This window comes from Anabrus simplex, chromosome 2, assembly GCF_040414725.1.
Source record: "Anabrus simplex isolate iqAnaSimp1 chromosome 2, ASM4041472v1, whole genome shotgun sequence".
NCBI classification, from domain to species: domain Eukaryota; kingdom Metazoa; phylum Arthropoda; class Insecta; order Orthoptera; family Tettigoniidae; genus Anabrus; species Anabrus simplex.
Window position 1 is genome coordinate 721,649,686 of NC_090266.1, and position 22,716 is coordinate 721,672,401.

Sequence of the window (22,716 nt, forward strand, 5' to 3'; positions counted from 1 at the left end):
TTGTCAAATAACCAGGAACGCTTTTCAACCACGATTAGTCGTATCAGAAAATGACTTGAAGAAAAAATAGTTCAAATACATTCCTTCATTTTTCTTACAGGCTACGTATTTTTTTAAGAAATCATCTCTCGTGTAAATGTCTGCAAAGATACTTAGGAGCACTCTCTAAACCACCAGTGTACATAGGAATATTGTAATAATTTTTAGATTAATTTTCTTTCCAGTATGACTTCTGCTGAAATACCAACTTTTATGTCAATCTCTCTTGGAAATTTAGCGCGATACTTTTTAGAAAGTCAAATTTTGAACCTGAAGGTGGAATTGACATACACCTCAATTGAGATATAAACGAAGGATACGTTTAAAATTTGAAATCTACAGGCAGGAATGCAATTTGATTTTATTCTGATTTAGTTATTTATTGTGAAAATGTGACGTACAAATTTCACAATTAGAAAGTCCGTCATTAAATCTACTAGGAGTACCAATTATGATGCGACTGTAGTGAAGACTTATTACCGGCTATTATTGCAAGGTTGCCCGTTCACAGCACTTGAGAATAACGATATTAGAAATAAGATGATAATGATCCATTAGCGAGGCAGAATGTATTAACATAATCGGATCTGCAATAAGAAGGAAAATAGCTCTTTCTGTCTGTTCCTGTCTAAATACACTTCGGTAGCGAGTACAGTATAATGTGGTCGTCGCATGCGGTATTATCTATGAAATTTTCAAGTAAGGAATGTAGCAATGGGATACTATGAGCTGAAGAAAATGCGTAATCATATTAAATAGGTTTTACAACTCCAACAATGAGGAGGGACATTGTAGTTTAAAAGCAAGGAGTGAGTGGCGTATCTAAAATCACTTATAAGGGGCCATGTTTATATTGACTAAAATGATAAGAAAGCACATTTACTTTTGTTTGCTATTGATTTTATGTCGCACCGATTCAAGTCTTATGGTGACAATGCTTTTTTGTGGCTATTTTGCTTTACGTCGCACCGACACAGATATGTCTTATTGCGACGATGGGTCGGGAAAGGCCTAGGAATGGGAAGGAATCGGCCGTGGCCTTAATTAAGGTACAGCCCCAGCATTTATCTGGTTTGAAAATGGGAAACCAAGGGAAACCCTCTTCAGGGCTGCCGAAAGTGGTATTCGAACCCACTATCTTCCAAATGCGAGCGCACAGCAGCGCGCTCCTAACCGCACGGCCAACTCGCCCGGTATGGAGAAATGGGATAGGACACAGGTGAGACTGGGAAGGATCAAGCGCGGCCTTTATTAAAGTGCAATCCCTGCATTTGCCTGATGTGAACACGGGAAACAGCGGAAAACCATCTTCCGGGTTGTCGACAGTGTGGTTCGAACCAACCATCACCCGAATGCAAGCTAACAGCTAAACTGCCAGAACCGCGCAGCAAACTCATTTGGTGAACTTTTTTTAGAAATACGGTTACTTCTACCGTTTAAGAAAGATACTACATTACTTCATGGCTCTCTAGAAGTTGTGACCCGGTCTAGAAAGCCAAGAATAACGTCCTGGGAGGTTAGTCGCTCCAACCATCCATCACCTTGTAATCTGCAGTCCTTTCGGATAAACAGCGTTGCTTGATAGCCAAGGCTCATTAGAGCTGCAGCGTCATAGGGCAGTTTGATTTTGAAAGTTGTGAGGAACTCTAAGTGGCAATATGATAATTACGTGGAATTAAACTATTTGCTATTTAAATAATGTTATTGGGTTTAAGACCCACAAACTACTTTTGCTGTTTTTTGGACACGTCGATGTGCTAGTATTTTACCTCGCAGTAATTCATTTACATGGCGGTGAATCTACTGACATGAGGCTGGCGTATTTCAGCTCCCGAAAATTCGTTCTTCTTTTCTTCAAAGGAGAAAAGAATTATCGAGTTGGAGCGCACTCTACCGTGTGTGAACAGTTATTTTCAGCAAGTGACACCCAAAGCAAGAACACCGGATGCACTAATGTATGTCCATTACCATCATTAGATACAAAGGTATTTGTGTATGATAAAATCATACAGTGCATTGGATACTGGCACTCTGCTATCATGTTATTACCGGGGAAGTTGGCCATGCGGTTAGAGGCGCGCGGCTGTGAGCGTGCAACCGGGAGATAGTGGGTTCGAATCCCACTGTCGGCAGCCCTGAAGATAGTTTTCCATCGTTTCCCATTTTCGCACAAGGAAAATGCTGGGGCTTCCTTCCAACTCCTACGCCTTTCCTACCCCATCGTCGCCATAAAACCCATCTGTCTCCGTGCGACGTAAAGCCACTAGCAAAAAAATCATGTTATTGTTCAGAGAGTTTCCCATTCAAAACTGTGGTGACCGAACGAGTTGGCCGTGCGGTTTCGGTAGCGCAGCTATGAGTTGAATTCGGGACATGTTGGGTTCGAAACCCACCGTCGGCAACCCTGAAGACGGCTTTCGATGGTTTCACACCATACAAATGCTGGGATACTACCTTAATTAAGGCCACGGCCGCTGGCTTCCCAAAACTAGACTTTTTCATTCTTTCATCACCGAAAAGCAGTAGCAAAAAAAGAAAATATGGGATATTGTATTAGTTTACCGAAAGTCTTCCTTTAAGTATCGCATGTGAAAGTCTCAAGTGGTATCAGCATTAGGAGGAGAAAATAGTAATAATGGATCATAGAGGCCAGCACATGAAACGTAGAGCCACAATACCTCAGTCGTGACTAAAAGTTTTGGTAAATCGGGCAATGAGATAGTAGGTCCCGGATTACAAAATGAGTATTAATAGGAAATTAGGCTAACTTATGGCACACAAGTCTCAGAACAGAGCATGAAACGGTCAACTCGCTACATCTCTGGTAGGTTACAGTTTTTGAAGTTTCTGGTGCTTCTGGATATGTAACTCCAAAACTCGTTTTATATTTCTCGCTTTCCCATGCTGTTCCCTTGTTAAATTAATATCACCATTCCATATGTTGTATCATTAATACAAGTGAGGGAAGATAGCGTATAGGTCATATCGGAAATCCTTCATAAAATATGGATAACCCATTAAAAGTTACAGCAATTTTCATATGAATTTCCCTCTCTCTTTAACTAATCTAAACAGATTCATGCAACAGATGGTTTGAACAGTTATTAATCGGGCGACATGGGGGAGATAAATTTCCATCATTAGAATACCCATTGATTTGATATCAACCGGAAGTACACCTTCATAATTAAGCTGTCAGCTGTCATATCTAAGAGGAGCATAATAAGTTTATCACACTCCCTGTGAATTAGACTGCTAGGCACTAAATCCTAATTATTTTACGAGACAAAATTCTTCGAATGACTGTTCATCAGTACTTTTGGTTGAAATGTAACTGACAGTAAGGGCTCTGGTTCTCGAAATTACCTCCAACCTTTTTTACTATACACTAAATATATTTATCATTTTCTTATATCTACTGCATGACCATGAGAACCCCCTGATACTGCGGCGCAAGAGCCCGGAATGGTCTTGGGCTACCAAGCGACCGCTGCCAAGCCCGAAGGCCTGCAGATTATGAAGTATCGTGTGGTCGGTACGACCAATAATCTGTGCAGTTATTTTTGGCTTTCTGGACCGGCGATGACCACAAGAAAATTTAGCTAGATATACATTAATATTTTCCAAAGTGAAGATATGTAACTCGTTCAATGCTTGTGGCCGCACCATGGTGTTCATTTGCTTAATGGAAGCTTGCAATTGAAAACTTTACAATTTCTTCATCAAACGAAAACGAAGAGTAATTCATGCAGTAAAGGGTTATTTACGCATTTGCACAGTGTAATATATAAGATCACAGTGAGATGTGACGCTTTGCTCGCGCAGAGAAGATATCGGTGGCTTACTTCTAAAACCTCGTTCTCTCCCAATGCACTTCCTATCAGTTTTCTTCCTTAAGACTGGTCACGCCTCCCAGCCCAATATGGATGTACAGTCCATCAGAACAATTTTCGTAGTGTTCATTTTTCTATGCTCATGTGTGAAGGAAAATGAATATTAAATACTTTAAACTGTAGGAGTGCTTATATTCGCCATGATAACAACATCCCTACAATACGGTATGGTATGATCCATTTTCCTTTACACGCTAGCATAAGTAAATGAACACTACGAAAATTTTGCTGATGGACTGTCACATGTGATTGGGAGGCGTGACCAGTATTAAGGAATATAATTGGTAGAAAGAGCATTGCCACATAGGAGGTTTTAGAAGTAAGCCAACGGTATGTTGGACAGGGTTTACTTTTCTAACGGATAATTAAAGAGCCACTGGTTACAAGACATAGTATCAGCAATACAGTGAAGGTCTTCGGATCAGAGAGTATGATCGATTTCTACAATTGACCAATAAATTTAGACTCGTTTCGTATGATCAAGGTAGCGTGATCGTATGAGCACAGTCAAGTGTTTTTCAAGAGAGAGAGAGAAAAGAGGGGTGGGTGTTGCGTAGGACGTGTCAATAATTGTACTCTCAGTTTACAGAACTACGTTCCAGGGCAAAATACCGGACCCCCAGCTTTTCTTAGAACGAGTATTAGTTTAAGCTATTATTATTATTATTATTATTATTATTATTATTATTATTATTATTATTATTATTAATATTATTATTATTATTATTATTATTATTATTATTATTATTATTATTATTATTATTATTATTATTATTATTATTATTATTGAACTGACTGGACACTCCTCCATAATCGACCTCTGACTTTACTCATTACGACCCATGGATTTCTATAGTGGTTTAGCGATGCGTAACTCAGAGGGGTCTTTTTTTCCCACGTAATTTTGACGTCGCACTAACATATGGAAGGTTTTCGACGACGACCGGTTAAGAAAGGGCTGGTAATGGGACAGAAGTATGAGAAGATTTAAGTAACAACCCAAGGATTCACAAGATGTGAAAATGGAAAACCACGAAAAACGGTGGAGAGGTTCAAATGCACCACCTCTCGTATGCAAGCTTACATATATGAGGCCCGTACCACGTAATCCAGCTCGCTCCATACATCTCACAGAATTTGACACGCCACGTGCAGTCACAACCTCTATTTCATACATCTTACTTAATATACTCTCTTTGTGTTTGTTCATTGCTGTACTTGCAGATTGTTGTGTGCGTCAATTCAGCTTTGTTTTGGAAAGTGAATACATGTTCAATAGTTTGAATATCGCTCCCTACTTTCCCTACCTCTGAAATATTAAACTACACTTAATCTTCACATCCCATAATGTAAGTACTGAATTACCATCATTATAGCTGAATGCGTGAAGTCCCTGGGATTTAGAAACTGCGGAGATCCGGAGATCCGTGAATAAAGTTTGAGGGCTGACCGTTGTATACCAGGACGTGGTGTCCCCCATTTTCTTTGAATCAACGCCATAAAAATATTAGGGTAGTAATTACTTTACTTCTTACACACCTAATCCATTTCGACGTCCAAATGCTACGTTGCACCCATTAACTCACCCCCCCCCCACACAATTACACACGTAATCAGGTAGTATCTACACATGCATGTTCATGATAATGACCAAAATTGTCGTCAGACACATTTTATGAAAAAAGCAATGAAAGCAGCAGCTGATGTGACGCAATAGTGATGCAGCAGCTAATGTGACGCAATAATGATGCAGCAGCTAATGTGATGCAATAGTGATGCAGCAGCTAATGTGACCCAATAGTTATGCAGCAGCTAATGTGACGCAATAGTAATACAGCAACTAATGTGACGCAATAGTGATGCAGCAGCTAATGCAGCAGCTAATGTGACGTAATAATGATGCAGCAGCTAATGTGATGCAATAGTGATGCAGCAGCTAATGTGACGCAATAGTTATGCAGCAAGAAAGTAACTTGTGTTGAGTGTGGTTTTTTTTTTTAGTTATTTACGTCTTATAGACACAGATATGTCCTCCGACGAAGATGCAGTAGGAAACGGCTAGAAATGGGAAGGAAGCATTCGTGGCCTTTATTAAGTTATAACCCCAGCATTTGCCCGGTGTGAACATATCAAACCACGGAAATTGTCTTCAGGACTGCCGACAGTGTGTTCGAACCAAGCATCACCCGAATATATGCTGACAGCCATGTGACACAAACCGTGTAGACATTCGCTCTTGTGTTTAGTAAATGTGCTCAACGAACACGAACAATCACTTTAGAAGGCAGACCAGGCAATGCGAATAGAAAGGAAATTCCAATAACAATCTCGATAAATTCACGTTTGTCCTTACTGCTGACTGTTGAGGTTCATTTGATTGCCAGTCTGATGTAGAATACACGATCGACAATATTCTGAATAAGCTTTGAAACTCTGCAATAAAAAATGTACGCTTCTGAAGTTCCTAAATAAAACGGTCTGCGTAACAAAATTACACGCTTCAACTCTCCGCAGAATAATGGTTTACAAATGTATCCTGAAAGCTAATCGCCAGTCGCCTGTGTGCTGTTTAACATTTCTGCATATTTGATCTCATTACATTTATATGAATGTTCCAGTGTCGCTTTATGTTGCAGTCCGTTACAATTTTATCTACTTCAATATCTGTGATATAACCTGAACAAATTTAATTCATGACTATATTTCACGTTCATTTCCTAAATATTAAATATGAGGCAACTATGTAAAAACCTTAATGTTGCACACAGGAAAGAAATAGACCTCCTCTGGCACTAATGGCATCTAGGTACACCTGCGAACAAAAGTCTGGCTCGTATAGCAACGGCGATTTTGGTTGGTAATGACATGTCTAACAGCCTCTTCTTTCCCCAATGTCAAATTTCTTTCCTCCCTCTTGAAAGCTTCTATCAATATGTCTGACTAGTTACTTACCTCCTCTCACCCCATTCTCCCAGGGGTCGAGTCTCTAATCATATTACGCTGAACAAGCCGAATTCTGCATATTTTCTCCCATCACAGCCAATTTCATTAAGGGAGGCTATTTCCTATCCAATCTTCGTTTTACACCGAATGTTACTTCGTTCATTGGCTCATATTTTTTCTTCAGATTTAGTTCGGCCAGTCGTAGAGAGAATGTGTAAGCTCTGGGTGGAGTCAGATGTCAGTTAGGTAAATGCGGAAACCTTATGGAAGGAAAAACACTATTGCGATCTAAAAGTATTGTCCAGATTTCCTGCACGCAAGTGTACAAGTTATAATGATCATGCATAACCTCCATAGGGGTTCTTCCTACTCCTAATTCGCTCCTAGCAATTCCGATTCTTGACTCTATTCATCGTCCAACTGGGTTCATTTCAGATCACTTCTTCAGTTCAATTTAGGCTAGTAGGCTTCTGAACTTCTATTCTATCTCCTTACAGGGATTGAACTAATATATCATGAAAATGTTAAGGCTATTCACATTATACTCTTGGTTTCAGGGATCGTGATTTCCCAGCGAGAGCCTAGGTCAGAATACTATGATACTGATAGTAATCGTCAAGCATATTTAGAAATTTGCTTCCTTAAACTGCACCTTCTTTAATTCTCTCGTAAACCGGATATATGTTTGCAAGATCTGGCATTGTTCCTTGATTCCTCCTTACAAATATCTACCGTATAACTACCATGAAGGACGCACATACACAGGTATTAGAAGGTAAGCTACAATCCTGGAATACACTAGCAACCTTTCCTGAGTAACAACCGCACAGGACGGGCTATTTATTTCATCGTTTTTAGGATTAAATCATCCCTCGATAATACTGCAATAAAATAGTCAAATGTTGGAACAACCCTCTTTCATCACCCTTATCTCTGCCTGTCACTATTACAGAACTGAGATTAGGAAATTAGATGTATTCAGCATGATACCAAACTGCAAGCCGACTTCGTGCCACTGACTTGGTAACAAAGAACAGGCCTTGCGTGTAGATACTTCCCATGACAGCTGATAAACTTGACTCTTTGTTTCACATTCCCTATCTGCAAGAATAGTATAGCAAGCTTCAGCATACTTATACTAACGATAAGAGTTCATGCATAGGTCGACCCACTTAATAGGATCATTCACGTTTCAAAAATGCATATCGTCGCTTAAAAATGAAGACCTCGTATCTAACATGTTTCTCCTGTCGTAGACAGGCTTGCAGTTAGTAACAGAATTAAAATCAAGTACAATTAATATCGAAAGTATTAAGTTACTCTCTCTGGCATCCTCAGTCGCAAATATTACTAAACTGTTAGAATGTTCTAGAGCAGGCAGTCTCATCTAGATGACCTATGACGTTATAACAAAGTGCCCTGCCGGACAACATTCTGGAGCAGGCGCTATGCGATAATTGATGATGATGATGATGATGATGATGATGATGATGATGATGATGATGATGATGCTTGTTGTTTAAAGGAGCCTAACATCTAAGTCACTGGCCCATGCTGATAATTATACCTCAGATTTTAGGGAAAAACTTACTTTGTTCCTTAAGTGATAACTTGAAATTAAGTAGTATTTATAAGTTTCATGTATTTATAAGGTTATATACGGTAGTTCTACAGTGCCTATCAAGGTCTAAATTGACATTAGAACCCATATTTTCCTGTATGCCTATAATTCATCTTTTTATCCATAAATTGTTTAAAATTGCTTCTAATTTATTCCAAGAAACTTAAATATTTGCGGACTCGTTTTCAGTATTTTTCAAACAATTTCTTAAATTCGGGAGACTGTTAACCAGACTCCCCAGAACTCCTTAAGTACTTGCCGCAGTAAACACGCCCATAGTGTGTGTCTCGAGTGTCCACTGACCTGCTGTGTCAGCTTCCACGTCTCCCTTAACTAAAAAGGTACTGGAGTTTCCCCAGTTCATATCGAATGGTAAAATTATATTTTGTTACGTTTGTAGCAAAGAGGTGAGTGAAATGTGTTTTATATATCCCAATAAAGAGTTATTATCAATTTAGCAGAATAAAAATATTTTAATTGATAAATGCTTCTTAAAATAAGTAAATTTAAAGCTGCCTAAAATTTACTTTTAGAACCTATTTGTTCACATTGAGACCCTGTGCAAGGCACATAAAACAAAAATATTAACACCCAGAAGTCTGAGGTCTAATGATAAAAACATTAGCAGTAGAGAGTTGCCAAAGAGCGATGTATAAGGATACTGCAGATCGTCTTTTCCGAATTCTTTTCGTGCGTAATCGCTCGCGTTCGTATGTGGCCTTCGCTCGCTCGGCATCGCCCGGTCTATCGCTCCCCGATATATGAGAGCCGTCGGTGTCTAACGCTATCATACGTGTAAAGTGTACCACAAATATAGTGTATTTGGAAGTATTGCTGTGGCGTGTGTGTAAGTGCAGTACGGGGTAACAGAAGCAGCTGTGCATAAAACATATCATTGTATTTATTTATTTATTTATTTATTTATTTATTTAATTATTTATTCAATTATCTTTATTTTCAATTAGCGATATTATGTCGTCGCTCCTATGCCAAAACCACGAATGTGACAATGCACTTTCTATCCATTCTTTCCCTGAAGAATGGTCACGCCTCCCAGCCACATACTGATATGCAGTCCAACAGAACAATTTTCGCTGAGTTCATTTTCCTATGCGCGTGTGTAAAGGAAAATGAACCTTACTGTACCGTACCGTAGGAATGTATGTTTGCATGCCATGTTTACTTACTCCTAGAGTATGATGCATTTCAGGTTCATTTTCCTCTACACATGCACATAGGAAAATGAACTCAATGAAAAATTATTCAGATGGTTTGCATATCAATTTGTGGCTGGGAGGCGTGATCTTGCTTAAGATAAATAATGGACTGGAAGAGTATTGTCACATTCGTGATTTTGACATAGTAGCGACGATTTATTATACAATCACTATACGTAGAAGTTGCAATCTCAGTATTGTTTGATGTTATTCTTTGCGAAGCATCGCGTCGCTTCCTAGCTGATTAACCTTAGTTTTCTTTTATTTACCGCTAACGCTTTCCTTGTAATTTTATTAATGCCATCTCATGGACAGAGCATGAAATATACTTCTATTAGAAAATTGTTTATATATTGAACCGTTAGAGTCAAGAATGGTTTTCATTATCATTATCTGCCCACAGCAGCAGCAGCTAGAACTTCCATTTTTCTGGCATTTTTAATATTTTGGCGTTATTTCCTCCTTAATCGCGACGGCTCGGACCATTCATGCGCACTATATTGTTGTAAGGTCACTTAATAGATAAACAGCATCAACATTAGCACATTTTTCTCAAAAATCAATAGTTTCCTGAATTAAGTTTGTGAATTTTGGTTTCTTGAAGACATTAAATCGATAACGATTGTGAAAAATCGGGTAATTGACAATGCACTTCCTAACCATTATTTCCCTTAAGACTGGTCACGCCTCTCAGCCATGTATGGATATGCAGTCCATCAGAACAATTGTCGTTGAGTTCATTTTCATATGCTTATGTGTACAGGAAAATGAACCTTACATACCTTGTAGCATAGGCCTGCTGCAGAAATGTATGCATGATTCCTTCCTGCATTATAATGCATGTAAGTTTCATTTCCTGTACATATAGACATAGGAATATAAACACAAGGACAATTGTTCTGCTGGACTGCATATCCGTACGTGGCTGAAAGGCGTGACCAGTCTTAAGGAAAATAATGGTTAGGAGGTGACAGTTACCCGATTTATCACAATCGTTACAGAAATGGTCTTATATCCGCAGCACTTACTTCAAGGAATGTATCTCTAAACCAGGGCCTCTCAGGGTGCATGCACTGTGCACGGTGCAAAAGACGACTTGGCTTGGTTGACCAGAGTGCAGACCCCCCACTCCTCGATTTGGAGCAATAACGCTTACTCTCTCTTTCCTCACGCCTGTCTCCCTCGCTCCGCCTGTCTCCCTCTGCCCCACTTGCGCCGTAGCGCTCCAAATCCGGGCTGAGTTGAGCCAAGTATAGCCGAGTAGAGCCGAGCATAGCCGAGTAGCCCAGAGACGAAGCGTTGATCCGAGCGATACCGAGCGGCACCGATGCACAGTGCACGGAGCTCTTGCGCCTCGCTCTGCACGCGTGAGATTTTGGGCGTTTGAGAAGCCCTGCTCTAAACTATCGTTCATCTCAAGCGTTACATGTTCTTACTCGTAGTAAAGCTCGATTGAGAACACGAGTGTCTTGCAAGAGCGGAGGGTCAAACTGTCTTCTTAAAATAATTATTTTTTTATATGAGAGAACACCGGCCAAATACCGTTTAAGTATTGTTTTATCCTTTACTTCTCTGAATTTAGTCCAAGCAGAGTTTGTAACTCGACAGCTTACTTCTAAAACCTCATATCTCCCAATGCACTTCCTATCCATTTTCCTATGCTAATTTATAAAGGAAAATGAACCTCAGCAGTTGATAAAACGACAACGGCGTGAGAAATCATATTATTACCTTCAAATTCCTTATCAGAATGACAAACTCTTTAACGTTGTTTCCGACCATACTCAGAGCCCTGCATGGATGCGGATATCCGCGAAGTTAATGTCTTAGCGGATACAAACTAAGGCAGTGCGGATAATTTTGCTGATAATTTCTAAACAATGACTTTTTTATTTTATCTCAGGTATACTCTTGTTTTTGCTTGTGGTTAGGCGACCCTTGACACTGGTATGGCAGAATAGTGATATATCGTTGGCTTACTTCTAAAACCTCGTATCTCCCAGTGCACTTCCTACCCATTATATTCCTTAAGACTGGTCACACCTCCCAGTTACATGTGTATATGTAGTCCATCAGAACAATTTTTGTAGTGTTCATTTTCCTATGCTAAAGTGTAAAGGAAAATGGGCCTTACCATACCGTATTGTAGGGATGTTGTTTTCATGGCGAATTTAAGCACTCCTACAGTTTAAAGCATTTAAGTTTCATTTTACTTTACACATCAGCATAGGAAAATGAACACTACTAAAATTGTTCTGATGCACTGTGCATGCATATGTGGCTGGGAGGCGTGACCAGTCTTAAGAAAGAAAATGGATAGGAAGTGCATTGGGAGATACGAGGTTTTAGAAGTAAGCCATCGATATAAAGAACCTTGAGACAATTAAGCAAAAATTTGACCTAAACCTAGCTGGCTCCTGTCCTCAATTAATGGAAGTATGGAACAATGGTCAATACGTCGGTAGTTTTCGCAAGAGGAAATCCCTCATGAACTTGTGACTGTAAGGGTTCTGGTACCAGAACGTCGTTGCCGGGACGAAACCTCCTATGTGTTAATATTTTTGGAGATATACTGACCCGCAGCACATACATTATGAAGAGCGAGAATGCCTTGACAACTCTCACACAATATTGCACCTTAGATGACAGAACCTTACCGACCAAAGTTCTAAGCTAAAATATTTCGCATAGGAGGTTTTGTCCCGGCAACGACGAGATTTCAGGCCTACTGTGTTATGTTCACAGATCTATCCGTTTCAATATCTTGGGCGTAATATATTGTAGTTAAATGTTTACAATATCTGCGGATAAACATTTTGCGGATGCGGGTGCGGATGAAGGAAGTGCGGATTCGGATATTATTTTGTATATCGATGGCTCACTTCTAAAACCTATCTCCCCAATGCACTTCCTATCCATTTTCTTCCTTAAGACTGGTCACGCCTCCCAGCCACATATGGATGTACAGTCCATCAGAACAATTTTCGTAGTGTTCATTTTCCTTTACACAATCGCATAGGAAAATGAACCTTAAATAGTTTAAACTGTAGGAGTGCTTACATTCGATATGATAACAACAGCCCTACAATACGGTATGGTAAGGTCCAGTTTCCTTTACACATTAGCATGGGAAAATGAACACTACAAAAATTGTTCTGATGGACTACATATACACATGTAACTGGGAGGTGTGACCAGTCTTATGGAATATAATGGGTAGGAAGAGCATTGTCACATACGAGGTTTTAAAAGTAAGCCTACGATATCCGCGCAGGGCTCTAAGTCCATTCTGTACATGTGATATATTGCAGCTTAGAACTCTGACCAGAAAGGTTCTTTCATGCAAGGTTCAGTATTGCATGAACTACATCAATGAATTTTCGTTCGAAGTGATACATGTGCTCCGGGTCAGTATTTCTGTGACAACGTTGTCATATAGCGATATTACAATGCACAACGACGAAATGTCTTATTTCTTGCTGGTGGTTAAACGTCGCACTAACATATCAGAGGTTTAAGGCGACGCAATGGTGGCAGAAGTCTAGGAATGGCAAGGTAATGGTCGTGGTCTTAATTAAGATAGAGCCCAAGCATTTGCCTGGTGTGAAAATGGGAAACCACGCAAAACCATCTTCAGTACTGCGAACGGTGGGATTCGAACCCACCATTTCCCGAATGCAAACTCAAAGTTACGCGACCCTAGTAGCACGATACACTCGCTCGGTTTTGATAATATAAAACTTAACCGTACCTTTATTTGACGTCCTTTTTTGAAGACGTTGATGGAATTTCTTGTTATAATTTAGATGGTATTTGATAGTTTGGTCCACGTATCCAAATCATTTAGTATTCCTGTAAAGAAAGTTTGATTTCTTTATTCTTTTCTTTGTACATGCTTAAACTTTCGTGGGAGCAAATAATGTTTCAACTCGTGAACTACTTTCGTCTCATTTTCTGTCAACGAAGTGAGATTATATTATTTACGAGGAAGCAGTATAAACTTAGATGCAGGCAAATACGTTCGTCGCCGGCTAATGAACACTATTTTAAGCAGTTTATCGTACTTTTCAACATCAAGAAATGCGATTCAACATTATCAATGAGAGAACATTAACATGATTTCGCCGTGGAGGAAGAACGGATATAATCGAATTCGTAATGTATCAATTAAATGACACGAGACCTTAAAAAGGAATTCCTGACTCCACAATTAATGCGAAATATCCCCTTCATCCCACCTGAGTAGCATAAGCAGGCATATCTCGTACATGGTCGACCACAGGACATATGTTCATGAAGACGATTAATTTATAATTTATCAAATATGTGGAAAGAAATTTGGGCACGGACCCAGTACATTTCAAAATAACACACAACGTCCCTATAAGCATAGAAATGGTACCGGACACCTACAAGTGCTGTGTACTTTCAAATAAATAAATAAATAAATAAATAAATAAATAAATAAATAAATAAATAAATAAATAAATAAATAAATAAATAAATAACCATACTCCGGGCTGATAAATAAACAACAAAATACTATTCCTGAATAACTCGTTAAGTTATTCCTTGTCATGTGAAATTAATTATTAAAGACGGGAGTGATGATCTAGAGGTCAAATCCCTTACCAGAACAACAAACGAAGCATTAAAGCAACGCCATGCGCGATTCCCAGCAACACAAATAATACGCTGTTCAGTAGCAGACTAATTTTGAACAATTCCTCTCGAGTGACGTATCACTGCTTCTACGTAAGCTACAACTGCTTGAAGTGTGATGTGCCCGGTAGGGTTATGAAAAATTTGGAATACCTGTAACCTGTAAACAATCGACCATCAGATGTATGTTCATGGAGACGCCTTGTGTAGTTTATGGGTGCACGATCCACGCCTCGATTACTTCCTACATTTTTAGAACACCCAGTATTAATATTACCTGATTCAATAAGTAATATTTCAGGATAATTAATAGTAGTTAATATTGAATTTTACCCAGTTTCTTCCCGTACAGTTATATATTCTATTTCTCTCAAAAAATATACATTTCTACACAATGGAAGAAGAGATCCAAGCTATATGCAAATGACCAATACGAGGCAAAGATAAAGTTGAGCAATATGTTTGCTGCAGATTCTGCCATTCCAATTTCTAGCGCATGCATGACAGCTGGCAACGCCAGAGGAAAGGAAGGATATCCACCTACAGCGGTCTGAAATTTCTTGTTGCGTTCTTTCTGCGTTAGCATGCTAAGTCTCTCTTTGCCCATCGTCATTGTTCAAACAGAAGCCCGTAGATATTTACGTCTTTATTTGAACTCTTGTTGAGAACAGTATTCGAACTTCTCCTTCCAGACAAATGGAAAGAGAGAGAAGTGATGTAAGTCACAACGACAGAAAGTCTTGAGTTCGTAATTTTACAAAACTTCAAATTACTTTACCATAAGTCACGGGGCGTTTTAGTGATCGTCCAAATCAATGTAATGAAACTTTCCTGAATACTTCTCTTGTGTGTATCAATATTCTACCACAATCGTCTTGGAGTAAAGCTCGTGAGTTCATCGAACTAGAACTGGTACCCAAGGATGACCTAAAATTTGGCCCCATAAAACAATAATCATTATAATCGTAATCAGTATCAACAAAACTTACATGTACAATTACATCAATGAGAAAATGGAAATTACTTTTGTTCTTATAGCTGTTTATATGTTATTGATGTTGATGGATTTTGAGGGCTTCAGATTTGTGTACATTTTGCAGGTAGAGAGTGAAGAGTGCGGTGGGTGAAGGCGGGTGTGGCGATTATGGTCTTGAGGGGACGTACAGCCCAAGAACATATAGTATGGGCCTGAGTACAGCCAGTGAATCCAGTTTTGAAATTCGAGCGATTGTCGGGATGGTACGTAACATACAGGCTGCTTCAATATTCAACAAGTAGGCCTAGTTATAATAATGAACCTCGTTGCCTAACATAAGTCCCTTGAATAAGTTGCTTGCTGTTTTGAATTATCTCCAGTTAATCTAGCCCACTTTTGTTTCCATGACACCAACGTTTGTACTTTGTACGAATAACCTAACCAATCTACAAAATTTATTGCATGTAAATCCCTGAGCATGTTAATACTTTTTATGGTAATTTTTGCACTGAATTAAATCCTTTAGCTTGGCATGCTTTTTACGAGACTTACTGCACACAAATCTCCTTCAGTTCCGCATCGTTATACCGCAGATTACTTATTTCAGCAATCAGCTGGTTTTGTTGGTAACATTCATTTTCATCATTTCTTGTTTCATAAGGCTCCATAAATTGACTATTGGATTCATGTCCGGCCTGTGGCCACGGAAGAACACTAATATCCTTGATCATCAAATATTTTGTGACAGTTTCGGCTATGTGACAGGTTGCTCCATCATGCATAAATATGAAAGAGCCATCACCAAACCAGTCTTCGGTCTGAGGAAGGAGTTGTTCTTGAGAACCCGCCTGTATACGTCCTGTCTGTGAACTCCATCCTGAACTCCTCTCCACGCAGGTGACGTACGTATCTTGAACACTCTTCAGAAATATTGAAATACGGTTCATAATTAAACACACTTTCTACCAATCCCTTTGCCCATTCCAAGCGCTTCTGTGCCGTAGATGAGTCATCTTCGCTTTTTTTTCCTTAGTCTGCACGATTTGATGACCTCTTTACACAGAATCCACCGCACACTGCTTGATACTCTGCCATTTTTATGGTCAAGCCCTTGGAAGTTGATTTTCACTAGCGTTATAATGTCTCGTGGAGAAAGTTTCGATTTTCACCCACAATTTCCCACTTCGTTTGATGAAAAGTCCGGCTTTCCCTCAATTATACACTTATCCTACTCACAGATTTTTTACTTAAAACAGTTTCCTTTTAATCTGCCCTTGTGAATATCTTCCTACATCCAGCGAAATGTATCGCGAAAATCTGATTTTACTGTACACAGCACTAAATGATGAAACTGATTAAATGAAACTGTGTAATTACACTTCAGAATTAATGTTCAAAGGTAGCTACACATTCCTATCAACAACACCTTCCACCAAAAATGTCTTTAACCTCATATTTCCATAGTTGTCTGAAGCAACAATCACTCTGTTACTTTCAGTCACAGAGCAACAAGTGACTTTTCCTTCAAAACAAAAGAGATGATGGTCATAACAGTGTTGCCAACTTCTTGGATGCATCCATAATCGGTGTGGAAACTGACATTGCACATCATACCAACAATATGACCAAAAAAATCAATGAAATACATTTCAAAATAACGTGAATTTGTGTGATGAGTCTAATAATTTGAACAGATCTGTAGGTAGGAAATCAACTTTCAATATATAAACCAGAATGAAGGCACATATAGACAGACACATAAGCTACAGATCGTTGGCTTACTTCTAAAACCTCGTATGTGGCAATACTCTTCCTACCCATTATATTCCTTAAGACTGGTCACGCCTCCCAGTCACATGTGTATATGAAGTTCATCAGAACAATTTTCGTAGTGTTCATTTTCTTACGGTAGCGTGTAAAGGAAAATGGACCTTACCATACCGTATTGTAGGGATGTTGTTTTCATGGCGAATTTAAGCACTCCTACAGTATAAAGTATTGAAGGTTCATTTTCCTTAACACGTAAGCATAGGGAAATGAACACTGTACATCCATATGTGGCTGGGAGGCGTGACCAGTCTTAAGGAAGAAAATGGATAGGAAGTGAATTGGAAGATACGAGGTTTTAGAAGTAAGCCATCGAGATGTAAATTTTTTTGTTCTCACCAACAAGAATCATTCCTTCAGGTTTATTTAAATCATCTTGAGGGAACTGTAAAATAACACACTTTTCAAAAATGTTAGAGGAGAAGTGGAAATTGTCTAGGAGCTTCCTTCCTAAATAATACTAATTATTACTACTAGCCAATTATTTATTGTATTTTATTAAGGCTTCAGCCTATGAAGTCCCCTGTTATGTCAAACCATACTGTATTAAACACTTCTACACTTTTAAAATATTATAAATGGACGTTGAGCCTAGAAAAACGACTATGCGATATATTTTAACTTTGAAATCTGACAAGTAAGGTTCTGTCAACCAAAGCTATGTATTGCACGAACTCTATCAAGGAATTTTCGTTCTAAGTGATACATGCGCTGCGGGTCAGTATTTCTCCCCTCAACAGTGTCACATAAAAGCGTTTGGAGGGGCAACGACGAAATATTATACATAAAATCGTCCTACGTCTCAATATCGTCCCTGTTTTGCCAAAACGGCGAATGTGATAATGCTCTTCTTATCCATTATGTCCTTTAACAGTGGTCACGCCGTCCAGCCGTATATTGATATTCAGTCCATCAGAACAGTTTTCGTTGAGTTCATTTTCCTATGCGCGTGTGTAAAGGAAAATGAACTTACTGAAGGAATGTATGTTTGCATGACACTTACCCACTCGTAGAGTATGATGTATTTAAGGTTCATAATAATGGAAAATAATGGATGAGAAGAGCATTCTTACATATCGATGGCTTACTTCTAAACCTCGTATCTCCCAATGCACTTTCTATCCATTTTCTTCCTTAAGGCTGGTCACGCCTCCCAGCCACATATGGATGTACAGTCCATAAGAACAATTTCCGTAGCGTTCATTTTAGAACTAAGCCAACGATATGCTGTATTGTTCCTACAGAGACGGTATTATTTAACGTAGTTGACTAACTCTGATGATGGTTGTTGTTTAAAGGGACCAAATAAATAGGTCATCGGCCAGTTGACTACATCTCTACCATTTTAAATAATTATTGATAATTTCATTAAACTTAGTATTCAATTTGCGATTTAATCTGTATTTGTGAAAGGAGCATTCTGTGGGTTATTAGAAATACAAATTTAGGCACTTTCTTTTAAATAAGCTCGGTTTCTTATGCCTCGAATTTCAGATGAGACTGAGTTACAAGGAGTATGGTAACAGATAAAAATAAGTTGTTATATGTATCCCTATGATGAGTGGGAATGAACAAGTGGGATTTTGTTCACGGACAAGAGCGAACTGTACAAGAGGGGGAGAAATAAGTGAAATCCATTCCGTGATAGTCCGGTTTGCTTGTATGCATATTACTCTGAAGAGTAAACTAAATCACACAGGTTCATAGTTTGGCGCTAATATGGTTAAGCAAAGCTACGCAAAGTCTGTACCAAAAATTTAGAGTATATTATCGCTAAAACAAACAATTATAACCAATGGAAAATGTCGCCGAGAAAGGCGATTTATCACGTAAAAACACAATGTAATTGTTTTATAATTGTCTTTCACACCAAGAGATAACTCTTTGAGTAGCTTCATAGAAACATTAAAATTCTACATTTTAAATGTCAAAACGAGTGCATGAGAAATGGTACTTACCGGTAGGAGAGTGTGTTTCTTCATCCAACATAGGGGTTTGAAGCTACCTCGATGAGTAGTTTCCTGAAATGATTGGAAGTTCTTCTCCCAATCATAGCTAACAAGTCGGTTCTCCAGAGTCATGTCAGCTAATTCAGGCGGTGATTTTATCATCACCGGACTGGAGCCTCTGTTAGAAGTTAAACAAGACATTAGTGACTTATAGAACCAGCAGCATGCATTTCATTATATCAGAACTGCTTGTTCCTTAGAACAGTAAGTCTCAAAATGTCAATCAGTAGTGTACAGCAAGATTAATTTCCGAAATTTACCTCTTCACTTACCATCTGCTAAAAATATTCTCAGTGGCGTGCCACCTGCCTCGCCTGTACCATAGTTTAAATTCAATTATTAAGGATAAAATAACTATTAGATTACTTGTTATATCGTCCTGTTCGGGAAAAAGGTCACATCTCCCAATGCCCTTCCTATCCATGATTTTCCTTAAGACTGGTCACGCCCCCCAGGCATACATGGGTATTTAATCCATCAGAACAATATTCGTTGTGTTCATTTTGCTATGCTAATGTGTAAAGGAAAATGAACCTGTAATACTTTAAACTGTAGGAGTGCTTAAATTCGCCATGAAAACAACATCCCTACAACACGGTATGGTAAGGTCCATTTTTCTTTACACGTCAGCATAGGAAAATGAACAGTACGAAAATTGTTTTGATGGACTACATATACACATGTGACTGGGAAGCGTGACCAGTCTTAAGGAATATAATGGGTAGGAAGAGCATTGTCACATACGAGGTTTTAGAAGTAAGCCAACGATATGCAGTCCATCAGAATAATTTTCATTGAGTTCTGCTTCCTAAGCCCATGCGTAAAGGAAAATGAACCTTACTGTACCATACTGTGGGAATGTATATTTGCATGGCATACAGTATTTTCTCACTCCGAGATCATTAAGGTTAATTTTCTTTTATACACGCGCACAGGAAAATAAACTCAACGAAAATTGTTCTGATGGATTGCGTATCAATATGTGGCTGGGAGGTGTGACCTGTCCTAAAGGAATTAATGGATTGGAAATGCATGGTCACATTTGCAGTTTCGGCACAGTAGCGACGATATACTGTACTGTCATTCAGAACCGTTTGAACATTATGTGACAACATCCTTCTTCAAGAAAATGATATTGCATCCCAGAAATCTATTTCATAGTCATACCATTTTCACGGGTTATGTATAACAATAACAATAATGTTATTGCTCGTACGTCTTACTAAATGTTTTTATGATTTTCACAGGTACCGAAGTGCCGAAATTTTGTCCCATTGAAGTTCCTTTACTTGCTGATATTTCTCCAAACACGAATATGGTCTATTTTGGCATCTTCAAATACCACAGGACTGAGTCGAAATCGAAACCTCCAACTTACGCTTAGCGCTCTATCAGCTTCTCCACTCAGCCCGTCAAGGTCAAGTATAAAACGAGGAGAGAGAATGATGAATAACTTAATTAACAGTTATGACTCAGATAAATTCATAATCGTGTCTCGATCATACCATAACCATTTTGTTTTCTTTATTTTATTTTATTTTTTTGCTTTCGGTCCTATTCGACCCTGCAGCCAGCCACTATTTTGTACTTTTCCCATATATATATATACTTCTTAATTAGTATGATTAAATAAACGATACCCCATTCTAATGTTAAAGACGACACATACACACACCCAGTTCCTGAACCAGTGGAATTAACCTAAATCCCCGACCTCACTGGCAATCGAACTCGCGCCCCTCTTAACCAAAGGCCAGTTCGATAACCATTTGCCCATACCATAAGCAGTTAAATTTAGTTATGTAATGTCTGTCGCATTCAAAGACCGAGTGAAAAGATCGTATTAACAACCAAAATAAAATTAAACAACACGCTACACAATACGAAATGGAACTTTCGCGGATATATATAGGCCTTCATGACTTTTGACAATACGAAGAGGTTGTGACTGTCATAAATTAAGGCTGAAATATTAAGAACGGGTTTAGAACTATATGAATATACGGTATTGCGTATAGTTTATAGTCCGATTCGTCGACGTATTCGGCTAACAGGTAAAGCATGATCTCACTGGAATCAAATTCAAATTATTTTCCGTCTTCTCTCTCAATGATTATACAAATATAATAATAAGGAAAACAAAGCCATCTCTGTACCGGCCATTAAGGCGCTTGGAGGAATGGAAGGCGAAGGATTCCACTTTCCGTAACCTCATTACTGAATGGCATGGAGTGTTTAGCTTTATGCGTGGCCGTGTTTGCTGCCAGGAATGAACATGGTACCCCTTTTTAATGTAAGCTCGGTGAACCATGAGTCGCTCCAGAATAAGAAATCGCATTTCTAATTCGTTCGTCTACCTGACTGAGAGTCAAACTCACGGTGTTTCCAGTGAACAACGAACGCCTTTAAATCCTGGCTAGGCAACCCCTACAAATGTAATAATACGCCTACTTACATAATATATAATGTTATAAAATTTTTAGTATACTATAATATTCAAACTCGATATTTCCACTATAGTCTCGACTGAATATCATTAAGAATCGAAAATTTGAAGTGATAATAATATCAATTGAATTTATAATGGTGATACTGCACAACACAAGTTCAAATTACTCACATTAGTCTAAATGTAAATATATTTTCATTTCAAAATGCCTCCTCTTTGCGAAATGAAATGTCGTATGGCTTTTAGTGCCGGGATATCCCAGAACGGGTTCGGCTCGCCAGGTGCAGGTCTTTCTATTTGACTTACGTAGGCGACCTGCGCGTCATGATGAGGATGGAATGATGATGAAGACAACACGTACACCCAGCCCCCGTGCCATTGGAATTAACCAATTAAGGTTAAAATCTCCGACCCGGCCGGGAATCGAACCCGGGACACTCTGAACCGAAGGCCAGTACGCTGACCGTTCAGCCAACGAGTCAGGCCCCTCTTTGCGAACAACCCATGACTTGATGCTGTCAAAAATTATGAGAAAAATTTTAGATTGAGTGTTTTCAGGTCAAGTGAGGTATCTGGAGAACTTCGAACTCTATTCTGTTCTAGAATGTCACGCTACTGTAATATATTCATCACTCTCACTTCGCAAAATAAATTGCCGCGGCCATACGCGCGCACGTTTCCTACACAATGTGTAAACATTTAAGCGAACTAAAGTGCATTACAATGACCCATGTATATTTAGGTACAGCAGCGCATACCGCAATTTACGTTTGATACGTGCGAGGTGGCGTTTCCCCCACCCGAATCCCAGCTTCCATTCCACCCCCATCCCTCCCTCACCGTCGCGCCATCATGCTCCCGGTCGACCCCACAAAAGTCGGCTTTGCTGCAAGTGCAATCGTTATTGTAGTCCTGCTGATGGAAAGCTTTTCCATGTTCAGTCTGCAGTTCTACTGGGGAGGGGAGACTCCAAGTGCGTTAAAGCTCCCAGAAAGACTCGTGCAAGCAGAATCAAATGAAATCAAGGGAGCATATCACCCTTCTTTTGTATAAATTATTATGAACACACAAATTGTTTCA

General features: G+C 39.0%; 1 protein-coding gene across 1 annotated transcript in view; it reads right to left on the minus strand.

The window, feature by feature from the left end:
* LOC136864403 (MOXD1 homolog 2) overlaps positions 1–22,716 on the minus strand; it is a 795,728-nt gene that overhangs the window by 29,979 nt on the left and 743,033 nt on the right. The window contains exon 8 of the mRNA XM_067141347.2: positions 19,137–19,305. Within this exon, the coding sequence (XP_066997448.1) occupies positions 19,137–19,305 (169 nt within the window). The remainder of the gene's footprint in view (positions 1–19,136; positions 19,306–22,716) is intronic.